At 46.3% G+C, this 12,864-nt stretch overlaps 1 protein-coding gene across 1 annotated transcript in view; it reads right to left on the bottom strand.

Annotated features, from left to right (window-relative positions):
• GABBR2 (gamma-aminobutyric acid type B receptor subunit 2) overlaps nt 1-7,769 on the bottom strand; it is a 470,824-nt gene extending 463,055 nt beyond the window's left edge. Inside the window, exon 1 of the mRNA XM_048289220.1 lies at nt 7,256-7,769. Within this exon, the coding sequence (XP_048145177.1) occupies nt 7,256-7,570 (315 nt within the window). The 5' untranslated portion in view covers nt 7,571-7,769. The remainder of the gene's footprint in view (nt 1-7,255) is intronic.
• Nucleotides 7,770-12,864: the final 5,095 nt, after the last annotated feature.

Genomic DNA, 12,864 nt, shown 5'->3' with positions numbered 1-12,864 from the left:
ACACATGGTCTGTATTGTAAGATGTGGATAATCCTAATGGTCCTCTGATCTTAGAACTCATTAATTATTTAAGGTAAGCACCATGGCCATAGTAGGAAACCTAAGTTTTCTAATCCTATTGCTCAAACTTGTGATGTTCACTTTACAGCAGCTAGTCTGTTATCTGGGCCTTCATCTCTCAGAAGCCTCAGTAACAACAGCTTGGACAACCCTGATGAATTAGCCCCCATATTCTTCATTCTTTGTGAGTACAGTTTTCAGACAGAAGGTGGATATCTGTCTTTAATTTGTTAGCTTTCTTCTTCACATTTGATAAAACTTGTTTGAAAAATACTATGGATAAAATTGTCAGAAATAAAGGCTGACGATAATGAAAAATTAATGGCACAGAAATTGGGCATCAATCACTGACTTAGCAATGAGATTACATGGCTATTCCATCACAAGAGGGTAAAAAAGAAATAAAAAAAGGTGTTTGCCACCCAGTATGTCCCATTTCAGCAGGCAGTATCAAGCAATCCCCAAATCCAGCAGATCTTACCCACAGCAAAAGCATTTGCAAGTAGAGAAATCCCTGCTTAGCAAAGAAGGCATCCCTTAAGTGTCAGTGGCATGGCAAGGGGAGACACAGGGTGACTGAAAACATATTCCACCTGCTCTTAGGGACACTGCCTTCTTTGAGTCAGAGCAATGGTGTAGCTGAATGAGGTTGCTTCAGGAGTCAGGCTACTGGTCCATTAATGCTGGAGCCCAAGAACCACAAAAGTACTGCAAATCTCATTTCTAGCTCAGCTAGACCCACAAATCAGAGAACAGTGCATCTGGCTCCTGAAAAGTTTGAGGCTCTGTCACTGATTTAGTTCCAAGATTCCTAGCATAAAAATAAATTTGAAAAAATGAGATGTATTTGCACTGTACCATCTCAGTTTGGAATCCCAGAGTCTGAAACAGGCTTCCTGGGATATCTGGGGCTGCTATGTATTAACAGACATCTCCACAGGACTGAGTCATAACTGTGCTCACTGATCTCAGTACACATCTTTGCTAACCCCAGCTACTCCAAAAATTACCTGAGCCGAAATGAATCATGGGGGGTTTTCCTCTGTTAATTTCTACCACTTGACTCCTTGAGCCAGACTTCTGCATGCAATGGTTCAACCCTTCCTAAGGAAAAGTATCTCCTTTCCTGTAATAACAAAGGTCTCCACTTGAGTTTTCATGAAAGACCTGTTTGGTTTCCAGGTTCTGCAGTTTGCTCAAAGGCATTGTTCTTCTGCCTTATGTCATGGGAACATCCATAAAGCAATGAAATTGAAAGCAGAGAACAAAGCTTGAGATGCACATGTATCATCATACTCAGATTATTAATGCAAGATGGTGTTTTGTAGCCTTGATATTCAGTGCTATTTATGATGTCATTCCAAACAGTTACATGTATTTAATTAAAACAATAGAAATAGTGAATCAACAACTTTCTTTGTGCATGCCATCATTAAATCTCTCTCATCTAGCTCCTTCCTCTCCATTTTCCTCTTGCAAATATTTTCTTCACAGTTATCACCAGGATATTACACCCCATCTTTTCCACAAACTTGAGTAATTAACTCTGTTTGATAACCACATCAGAGGATAGGGCCTTCCCCTCTTTCTTCAAATGCAAATGGGTACTTCTTCCGAGATTTATTAAAAAAAAATGGTTTTTCCATGCTGATGGAGTGTGTTTGGCATTTGAATCAAAAGATTCTATAACTGTGTTTTGCAGTATGCATAGGATAAGTTATACAAGAAATTGCAAGACATATGCCAGAAATTGGCTTTAGTCTCTTTGCAGAGATATTTAGAGGATATACATTCTGCAGGTCTGGGATCCGCACCCAGAGGAGTGGGTGCAGTGAATACATGATTTCTCTCCTCTCCCCACCCACATCTTAACATCAGCGGAGAAGCCAGCATAGAATTAACATAAACACTTAACTTTTAGATTATTCCCTCCAAGTTTACAAAACTCTAAAGCAAAAGGAGGTAATGTCGTAAACGGAGTCATGTTACGCAAAAGTCAGAGGAGACACTGACTATTTAAAGAAGTACGTCCCTTCCAAGCAGAGTGTCACCAGCAGAGCAGACAGCCATCGTCACCATACACGTAGCGTAGTGCATTTTAATGCCTCACTCTCTGCAAATATCAGACAGCGAAAGAACTCGGTAATATTTGAAGGTAAGAAATTATCCAGCCACCTCAACATATGCCAGACACATGCTCACCTGACGATACAAGAACAAAAGTCTACCACCTCTGTCTGCTGTAAGCCTGACTCTCTTTCAGACCCTCACATCTCCTGTGTATTCAGCTGTTACCCTCAGATGACCACAACACCACCTTACCTGTCCCACTGCGAGCACTCCTGAAATCAAAATAAGGCTCCAGACAATTTAGTGCTCAGAGCACTCACAAGCATGACAGGGCTCACCCCCAGAGACCCTACTTGACTTTGGTACACCATACTTCCTCTTGCAATTCCAGGCACTGTTAGAGGGACTTGGATCTATGCCTCCTGAGACAGAGGGCCAAACCAACACATCACATGCACTTCTTTCGGGGGTGGGGGGTGCCCTTGCTCAGTCCTGTTACAGTTATGGTGGAGTTTTTCAGACAGCAACTAGTAGCTCTTTGTCCCTCTCTGAGGACCACCATGTGTTATTGAGCACTGAACTCCAGTGGACAGACACCTTATTCTGTACCACTGACACAAACCTGCCCTCCTGTTTCCATAATGTGTTCCCCATACTTAGCAAAAGTGAATAGTTCTCTTATTTCCACTTGCAGGAACAAGACATGAGTGGATTTTGTTGACAGCACTCATGACTGGACTTTCTGGAAGAGGCGTCTTTATTTGGGGGCTCAGGGTCCCTTAAAAGTTAGAATAGCTGGTAAGAATGACTCAGACGGGTGCACAGCCTTTCTTAAGCTTTGAGAGTTTTACTGAAAACACATGCACTTTTTTAGTAAAAAAGAAGAAGAAAATAAAGTCTACACATACTATGCCTATACTGTAATTTCTTGTCAGATAAATTAGGAAAGGCACTTTCTACTTAAAGAATAGAAAAAGGCAAATATGTATCAAATGTCAATAAGCTCATGTTTTCCTTCAGATTTTGTGGAGTCCTGTGAATTTTCCAGAGCTCACTCCTCTGTGCCAACCCGCTGTTTAAAGGTATTAGAGTGTATTATTACACAAAGATGAGATTATATCATGATTACCACAAGGTATTTGTTGTAGTTAGAGAAAATTAAATAATCTCACCCCCCCAGTACAAAAATTCTTTCCTCTTTGTGATAATTTACCCTTTTACTTCAGGAAGATTTTTTTTTTAGCTTGTCAAGACTCACATTGATCTTCAAAAACTTCTTGTCTTTACATGTTTCTTGGCTACCCATGTTTAGATTCAAAACAAATTCATACTGTCTGTACACCACTTGCAGCACTGCTCCTACAAGAAATCAGAAAATCCAGTGCATATTTGAGGGAAGATGTCCAGATGTAGAAGCACAGATATCCAACTTCCATTAACTTCCCTTGCCTTCTTCCAAGATGCCTATTCCTCCAGCTACTATATGGTCAGTTTTTGCCTGATGCAAATCAATTACTGTTGAAATTGATAATAGTGTCTACTAGAATGATCAATTCCTTTATTTTAGGGTTATTCTGGTTTTTTCCTCCAACAGATGTGTGTCAGGGTACTTAAGCTGAAATCATCTTTCCTGATTTATGTGCAGCTTGAGCAATTTCTAGCATACGTAGAGTTTTTTCTTTCATTATTTTGCAAAATATTTCTTTGCTTTTTCAACCAACTAAAGCTACAATCACAAGGATGGAAAAAAAAGAATTATTGTATCATGGTTATTGATCTGAAGCCATAAACTATGAAGTACCCTTAACTTCTAGGACACGGTCCAAGGGCCGCTGGAATCAGTGCATTACTGCCATTAATTTCAATGGGGTTTGGATGAGACTCTTTAGAGATGATCACTTTATAAATTCTTGAGTTTCTAAAATAACACGGTTATGAAATTTTGCCCAGGAGCCTCATCTAGAGAGAGACTCCCACTCTCATTGAAATGAACAGTAAAAAGTAAAGCCACTTAGACCAGAGTTCTGCAAATGCCTACCTTTGAGCTTTGTTTCATTGACTGAGCCTACATAGGAATGCCCAAATAGATGAAGGCATGCCCAAGAAGTAGCAAAATATTTTACCAGGCTAGATCAGGATCACACTTCAAGCACATTTAAAGATCAAAAATACCCAAAACAGAAGCCTCTGCATTTTTGTACATGATGTAACCTGTGGTCATATTTCATAACAAAGATGTAATTCACACAATCTCAACTGAGACACAAACTAAACATTGTACTTAAGTGCTTAATTCAATTTAAATGCTTTGAAAAACACTAGAGCTGCTGCTCATGTACTCAAATGTTAATGAGTTCAAGTGCTGACAAACAGCAGTTGACCTTAGAAGGCACACTGCAGATCTTCAGATGGTTGGTCAGAAAGTAAAGACATTATAATTCTTCCTTATACACACCAGGACTATCAAACAAGCTAGAATATTCAGTTCAAACTTGACAGAAAACTACCTGAATGCAAAATAAAAAATAAAAAAAATCTAGTCTGTTTATTTTCATTATTGTTTTTCACAAGCATTTAGTTAAAGCATTATGGAAAATTGCAATACAAAGATCAGACTGCAACAACGGGGGATTATGGAGAGACACAAGGGAGAATACATGAGTTAGTAAATCACTGCCATACATTTCCTAAGTATTATAAATATACTGCAATTATTTTTCAAGCTATTGAAAAATCCCATGTGTTCAAGGCTCTACATTCTCTCTTTCAAGAGCCAACAATGTCACAAGCACCACCTGTGAAGCCCTGAGAGGGAGAACTACTCGCTGGTCCCTGATTATGCAATGATAAGGATCCAGGCCCTTCAGGCATATCTATTTATTGGCGGCCTCAGAAAATAGGCTGAGAATCAAGTGGGCATGATGATCCAGCTACCCTCCTGCTTACCGTAAGTGCACTGAAGGAAAAAGGTAATGTCTGAACCGAGTGAAAAAGTTTGTGCTGCCATTAGGTACTTAATGGCTATTCCAGACATTGGTCTATTCTGTTTGGGTGCAGCCAGTCTAGCACTCTTCATGGACACCAACTTATTTACTTGTCACTATTAAGCACACAATAATGATCCAACTGTACTCCAAACATATACGTTCGCCTGACTTACCATTCCATAACCATCCATTTATTAATTGCTTAAAAGCATTCAAAGCAACACAGCAAGCTAGCAACATGACCCTGATTTCTTATGTCCCTGGAGTACAAAACAGTAAAAATACAATTTTTAAGAAACTGATACTCATTCCACAACAAACACGGTATTTTTTCCTGAATATTTTAATGATAACGACCTAGTTCAGAGCCCAAAATCTCTATTAAGAACTTCACAGTATTTTGACTGCAATAAAGTGCAGCACATTATGGATTAAGATGTTACTGTATGAAGGAAGATCCTGCCAAGGCTTCTCTAATTCCTATGCATATGTTATTTTTGTAATAATTCAATCCAAGGGAAGAACTAATATAGAATAATGTAATGAAAACAGGACTAGGAGAACTGTGATTTTTCCTAACACACGTCTCACTTTATGAGACAGGTAATGCCATTCAGAAAATCCCCCATAATTCTTTTCATTACTATTGCAGAGTTCCCTGAGATACATCTTTTTAAGGAAACAAGCAGCTACTCTAGGCTGATATTGCCTGTATTCCCTGTCAGTATCCAGTCTCGTTCACTAAACATGACAGGATGGCAGCGTGCTCCTTCCTAAGTGACATCTTCAGCAGTATTGCCCTCCATGCATTTCTGCTCAGAGATATCTAAAAAAAAATACTATGACAAATTTACGTCAATTAAAAGCAGCCACCCTGGGAGGAGAGGTTTTGGTAGTCATTTTAGGGACGGAAACACTATCACGAAGCAGTACAGCCTGTCACTGCTGCTCTCAGCTTGTTCCCCGCGGACCCTGAGAACCGAAGGGGAGCAGACAGGGGCTTCCTTAAATTACAGCTGGGAAGGTTTTCAGCAGTCACTTGCTTCACCGGGGGTTGTCTTGGAAGCGAGCCCCGGCCGCCAGCATTACACAAGAAGCGACTGCCATCTTCAGGGGAGCCCCGGTACCGGACCCGCGCGTACCCTCCGCTAACACACAGGTACTGAAGTTGTGACAAAAACCAAAGGCAGTTGTGGGCGGGTGATAGTGGCAACCAACTCGACAAAGCCCTCGCCTCGCTCCCTGCCTCTCTCTCCCAGGTAAAGGGAACGTGTTTTCTGGCGCAGCCGGGCTCCCCCCTGTCCCAGCCCTGACGGCCGGCCGCTCGCAGCGCTCCACAACGGGAGCAGGCATCCCGCCGCGCTGGAGGCGCTCTGCGCGGACCGGGACTGCAAATTTAGTTCTTCCCGAGGAGCGAGCGCCTCCGCGCCCCGCCGCCGCCGCCACGCACCCCCGGGCGAGGGCTCAGCCGCTCCCGCCGGAGGGCAGGGACGGGGGAGACTCAGCGGAACCCTGCGAGAGCCTCCCCGCCTCCTTCTCAAGCTAGGGCTGCCCTTCGCGTCCCGTCGCCGCATAGGATAAGACGGGCTGGCAGCGTGAGCCCGTTGGCGGAGCGGGGGAGCGGAGCGCCCGGCGTGCATCTGTTGCTGAGCGGGTGGCGGCTGGCACAGGGATGCGGCCGTGGCTTCGCTGGGCGAGGCAGCCTTCCTCCCACCGGTGTACGTGCGTGCCAAGGGCAGCGGATCCCAGCCACCGCCACCGCCAAGCACCCGCGCCGCCTGGGCACCCGTCCGGGCCCACCCCCGCTCTGCAGGGTACTCCCGGGCAGGGTACTCCTGGGGCGGCGGGGCGAGCCCCCGCTGCCGGGGGAGCCGCTCCTGATAATGCCGGGCGGGCAGGATACGGCCCGCCGGCTCCACGTCCTCCCCCTCCGCCGCCGGTCCCTGCACATCTGCCGGCAGCCTGCGGGGCCGGGCGGGCAAGGCGGTTCGGAGGCGGCGCGCACGGCCCCGCCGGCAGCCGCAGCCCCGGCCCGGGCGTCCGCGCTGCCCTTGCGCCCCTGTATCCGCAGCGCCCCGGGACTGGGCGGCGGCGCCTCCCCCTGCGCCCGGAGGCGCGGGGCCCGCGGCGGTCCCTACCTCCGTGTCGTAGAGCCGCAGGTCCAGGAAATAGGGGTTGAGCAGGGACTCGTTGCGGATCTGATCCATGGCCAGCTGCACGGCGGGCAGCACTCCCCGGCCGATCCTGCTCTTCTGGTCCTCCTCGGACTGGCTGAGCGGCATCAAGCCCATGATGGAGATCGGCGTGGTGGCGTTGGGGGGCAACCCGGCCGCCCCCCGGGAGCTGCCCCGCGGCCAGCCCCAGCCCGGCGGCGCCCAGCCCAGGAACAGGAGCAGCAGTAGCATGGCAGGGTTGGAGGTGGCAGCGGCCGGTCTCCGCGGAGAGGGATGCATGCTGCTGGATGGGGGGGGAGGAGGAGGAGGACTGAGGGTGGGGGAACCGGCAGAGAGGCGGAAGGGAGCCGAGCCCCTCTCAGTGCGGGCGCATCCCCCGGCGGCAGAAGCCAAGGCGGGAGGAAAAGATCTGCCTGTCTCCGCTTCCTCGGGAGCCTCGGGGTCTCCTCTCTCTTCCCCCCCCTCCCCTCCCCTGGCAATAATCCTTCTGGCAATGGCGCCTACTCCTTCCCAGGTCTGCCAGCTGCAACCACCAGGAGCAATAAATAAATAAATAACCACCACCACCACGCACACACAGACACGCTCCCCACCACCCTCCTCCGCTCTCCCCGGCGGCACAGCAAGGGAGCGGGACCTGCCTCTGCCTCCCCAGCAGCTCTCCCCCTTCTCCGCTCAGGGAGGGACAGCACCTCTCAGGCGCGGGGGGGGGAGCCGAGCAGCCCTCATTGAACACCTCCCTCCTTCCTCCTCCTCCTCCTCCTCCAAAAGGGTGAAAAGAAAAAAAAAAAAAAAGGATGCTCCGGCAGAAAACGCCGAAGAGGAAAAAGCCCCCCCTAGAGCCGGGGAGGCGGAGGAGGGGAGCGGTGCCGAGCCGGGGCGGGGGTGCTAGTGCCGCATTCCGCGGGAGCCGGGGCAGCCCCCGCCGCGGGCGGGAGGTGCCACCTGCGCCCGTCCTCCGGGTCGGGCAAAGCCGCCGGGCAGGATGCGCGGCCGGGGGCAGAGCAAAGTGTGCGGCGGCGGGGGCCGGGCCGAGCTCCCCCTTCACGGCATCAGCGTTCGCTGGCTGTGGGTCGGGCACCTTCTCCAGGTGGAGCGGCCAGGGCGGGCGCGGGTGGGCGCGGGGAGGTGCGGGCTGTGGCCGCTGCCCATCGGCGGGCAGGGGAGGCCGGCGGCAGCCGCGGCCCGCGCACTGTCCCCACGCGCGACCCGGCTGGCACACGCACAGAGACCCCGCTGGCAGCGCTGCCCGGCGCGGGCGGGATCCGCGCACTCTCCCCGCCCTCCCCCGCGCACACGCGGCACGCAAACACGCTCCCACTCGGGCTCGGCACCCCGCACACGCACACGCGCAGCCAGCCCGGGCCACGGCAGCTCTGCGGCACGCAGGAGCGGGGCGTTTCGCTGGAGGAGAAGTCGTGGGTTGCTTTTTTTTTTTAAACTGGTTTCTTTTTCCAGCAGATTTGGCGGTTTTTTCGGCAGCCTGACGCCGCTCGGGTTACCAAAAAAAAAAAAAAAATTAAGGCTGCGGCAGGACTCTGAGCTTCCCCGAGGGCTGTCGCAACCCTTTGAATAGCCTGTGGGAAGCGAGCCCTTTCCACGTCTGTTCTCCCAGGTAGCTGTCTCCAGGTCTCAGTGGCTGTGGAGCGTATCCCATGGACAGCCCATGGCTTTCTACGTTGCTCCCAGGCTATACCCCCACCCCAGGGAACACGTTCACACTGCCCACCCACATCTGTGATCTGCAGAGCCTCAGAGCAGCAGTTCACTGATCTGTTTCATCTCAGGTAGATCCCGCACAGGAGGTGGTACAGGCAAAATGCAAAACTTTTCTTAACCCTGCCTTAGGCACCCCACTTTCTGTGCATATTCATAAATTTCCTGAGGTCACTCCAAGCGAACCTTTGAAGATCAACCTAATTCATCTAATTTATATTACACAGCAATGGCAGCACGTCTGCAATAAATTGGAAAGAATTTTCATGGATTAATACATTCTAAGTTTGTAAGATCTGACCTTGGGCTAAAAGCCCTCAACAGTAATTTCATAACACTTGTTGCTTTACAGCCTTTTGCTCAGAATGACATCCAGCAGTGCTGACTTTAAGGCATCAGTAATGAACAGTCCATCACATCTCTTGATAAATCATTTCAATCATTAATTAGTTTGCTAAAAGGTGAATTTCATATTCAGTATCAATTTGTCTTATTCCACCTTCCAACCACTAGTTCTCATTGTACCTTTATTAGCTTAAGGGGATATAATATCAGTAGTAGTATCAGTGATCTTCTCCCACAGACAGGGGCTAAGATTAATCACATTTTGCTTTTGTAAAAAAATAAGGCCAGCTTTCCCTCACCTCAAGAATCATTCCTGGAGGCACTTCCAATGCACCTCTCCTTTTTCCACATGATGTCGAAGTGGCCCTTCTGACCCTGTGACCTGCCAGCCCTGGGCCATCCGCTGCAACCTCAGCACCTCCCTCAGTACCAGCCAGTTCCATAGGCTAGGCAGGTCGGGAAACCTAATCCCTACAGACAGATCAGTGTGTTGCCCTTGTGGGGATGTCTCTTTATGAAATCATCTACACCCTGTTTTGAATCCATACTGCCTAAAAGCATCACTTACCTCCTTACTCCTGTGCGCTCGATCTCTCACTAGAATAAATCAAACCATGAGCTTCTTTTGTACAAGTGACTTGTCCAGCAGTTTGTCACCTGCAAACTTTCCAGCAACTCATTTTCTTCCAGAAAATTGATTATCATAACACCAAGAACATTCCTAGGATGCCAACAGGAATAGGTGCCATATTGATTTCGTGTAATGCTATTTTTAACCAGAATGTCATATGCTAAATGATGCTTTGCCATTCTCAACTCGATCTGCAAGTTTGTCTGTCAAAATTCATTTCACAGAAAATTGTTCTGCATTGCTCGTATACTGTATCATTCTGTGATTTTCACCAGTACTTGGCTACCAGGACTACAGCTACTTGGATCACTTTGTGATCATTTTACAATACTGGCAGTTTATTAACACACACACTCACATCATCTCTGGACCATCATCAGCTTTCCAAGATTTGGGGTTTTTTTTGGAAGCAATTTCACGTTTTTGAGAACTCAGTCTTTCTGAAAGAAAGCTTGAGGCCAGGTTGTGTGTTACAACAGAATTAGTATCTTGAATATTATTAGCAACTGCTTGACATCCTTCTTTACTACTGCTGCAGCAGCAAATATCCCTTTGTTAGCTGAACATTGAAATGCATGTCCTTGCTTTTCCCAGCACAGGTTGGAAGGAGTTATTGGACAGTTCCACTCAGTGTAAAGTTCAAGGCTTGCCCTCGTGTGGGAGGCAAAGAGCAGCTGACACTGGTGTCCCTGCAGGGCACAGGGAAGGCCAGTGCTGGAGAGATAGGGCAAAGAAATGCATCTAGGAGCTGCAGAGGTCTGGAGTATGGCTGGATATCATTTAAACCAAGCAAAGCTGCACCTCAAACTACAGTATTTAACAATGTGGTACTTCTGACCTTAATCTGTTTGTTGCTGCATTCCCTGTCAGTAAAACAGGGTGCTCTTCCTTCATGGTAATACTGTGAAGACAGATTAATAAGTATTTGGGAAACACCACGAAACTTAACATTCAAGTTCTATAAAAACAACCAACCAACAAAAAAAAAAAAGAAAACAACCCACACTAAGAAAATAATTTTTATTTTTCGGTCTAGGGATTTGTTATGGGGATGCAAATAAGGCCTTATACTGAACAATGTGGATTGGTTAAAGTAAGCCTCTCAGAATTCTTCCTGTGTATCAGTGAGGCATGAAAAAGACAGTTTCCCCATCTTTTGTAAAAAACAACAAAAAACCCAACAAAAACAAACAAACAAAACCCAAACACCCTCCACCCCCCAAAAGAGGGAATGAATGTACTGCAAGAAAATAATGTAATTGAAAATCATAGTGTAATAGACACACTGAGGCCAACTTTTGATTTCACAAAAATCATTATTTCTGGCACCTAAGTATTTAATTTGCAATCTGATAGAAAGTTTCATGTTGTCCATATACGTTTTCAGCATGATTGAATGCTACAGTTATGTTTTGTAAAGCCTGCTTCTTTCCAATTCTCAGCACGGAGAATTTTCTTCTTTCTTAGGTACTATGCTGTGTTTATGCATAACATGCCCAGGTAACAGCTCATTTTAAATAAAAAGAGGCCTAAAGGAGAGTTGCACCAAACTGCTTATTAAAGATTGTGTCAGACACAGCCACTTGCCCAGCTGCCTTTTTTTTTTTTCCCCCTTAGAAATCCCCAGAATGTTTTGCTACCGTCAAATTGGTAAATTTCATTCCCCAGGATGAAATCCTCTGAAGCAGCATACATCCTTTATCTGTTAGGCAAAAAGGCTTTATATTCTCATTTGGTGGTCTACATCAGACACCCTCTGCATCTGTTTATTCCTTGTTGGCTAAAATATCAGTTCACAAGAATTGTAAAACCTGTCCTCTTAACTCAAAAATCAAATGTTGCTTTCTTCCTGGCATGTTACCCAGTCATTTCAGTGTTTCAATCATGTGAATCCTTCAACCATATTTCTGTACCGCTGATCACTTTCAATTTCTCAGTTATCACTAAGTCTTCTCACAATGTATGCACAGTTAACAATTTTGTTCTTTATATATTTGCTCATTACAGAGTACCTAATTAATTAATTTCACAGTTAAGCATCTGTACTGGTATGACTCCCTTGACCACTTTTTCTTCAGTTGCAAGTTAAGTATCTTCAGACCACGGATAAAGTCAAGAAACCCAGAAAACTGATTTTTCCCTTAACACCAACAAATAAATTGCATCTGCTGCAAGTCCTCTCCCACTCTTGGAGAGGGTTTGATGCTATACAAAATACATCATGCAACCCCTTAAGCCAGCAACTCACTTCCTGTATGTATATCCCTGTATATTCATCTTCTTACTACTTTTGGAGTTTAGAGAGGTCACTGAAAAGGTCCTGCCCTGTTTTTGTCTCCAACCAGCTTTGCAAGTCCTGGAGGCATGCAATTCCTATAAGTGCTGACTGGGACCGGTCTAATTAGACTTTGTCTATTCATAAAAATATCAGTGAGTAATGGATTAAAAAAAATATTGAAAACTGTTAATCTAGGCATAGTAATTTTAGTACTGCATATACATGCATAATGTATTTCCTCTGTAAATGAGAAGTTTAAGGATACTGCAATGCTGTAATTTGAACCCAGCTATTGCTGTTGTGCCTTAACAGAGCAGGGGGGAGCTCTGCTATCCTTCTTTTCCCTCCCTCCCAAGGGCTTTCCCACCTACCTCAGCTAACTTGCTAGCACAAAGTTCCATATTTGTTACAAGAGTATACAGCATTCTCAAATACTGCCAAAAAACCTGCACAGTTGTAACCATATACACACAAGTGCATGATCCTAACCCTACAGTCTCTCTGGACATCTTGATTGCTACGTCTTTATATCAGGGTATCAGGACAAAGCTCAACTAACTTCAAGTTAATCTCCAAATCTAAAGGCTTTAAGAGAGACAAATG

This window comes from Corvus hawaiiensis, chromosome 30, assembly GCF_020740725.1.
Source record: "Corvus hawaiiensis isolate bCorHaw1 chromosome 30, bCorHaw1.pri.cur, whole genome shotgun sequence".
Lineage (NCBI taxonomy): Eukaryota > Metazoa > Chordata > Aves > Passeriformes > Corvidae > Corvus > Corvus hawaiiensis.
The sequence above is the reverse complement of the archived record's forward strand: the minus strand, read 5'-3'. Positions and strand labels throughout refer to the sequence as shown.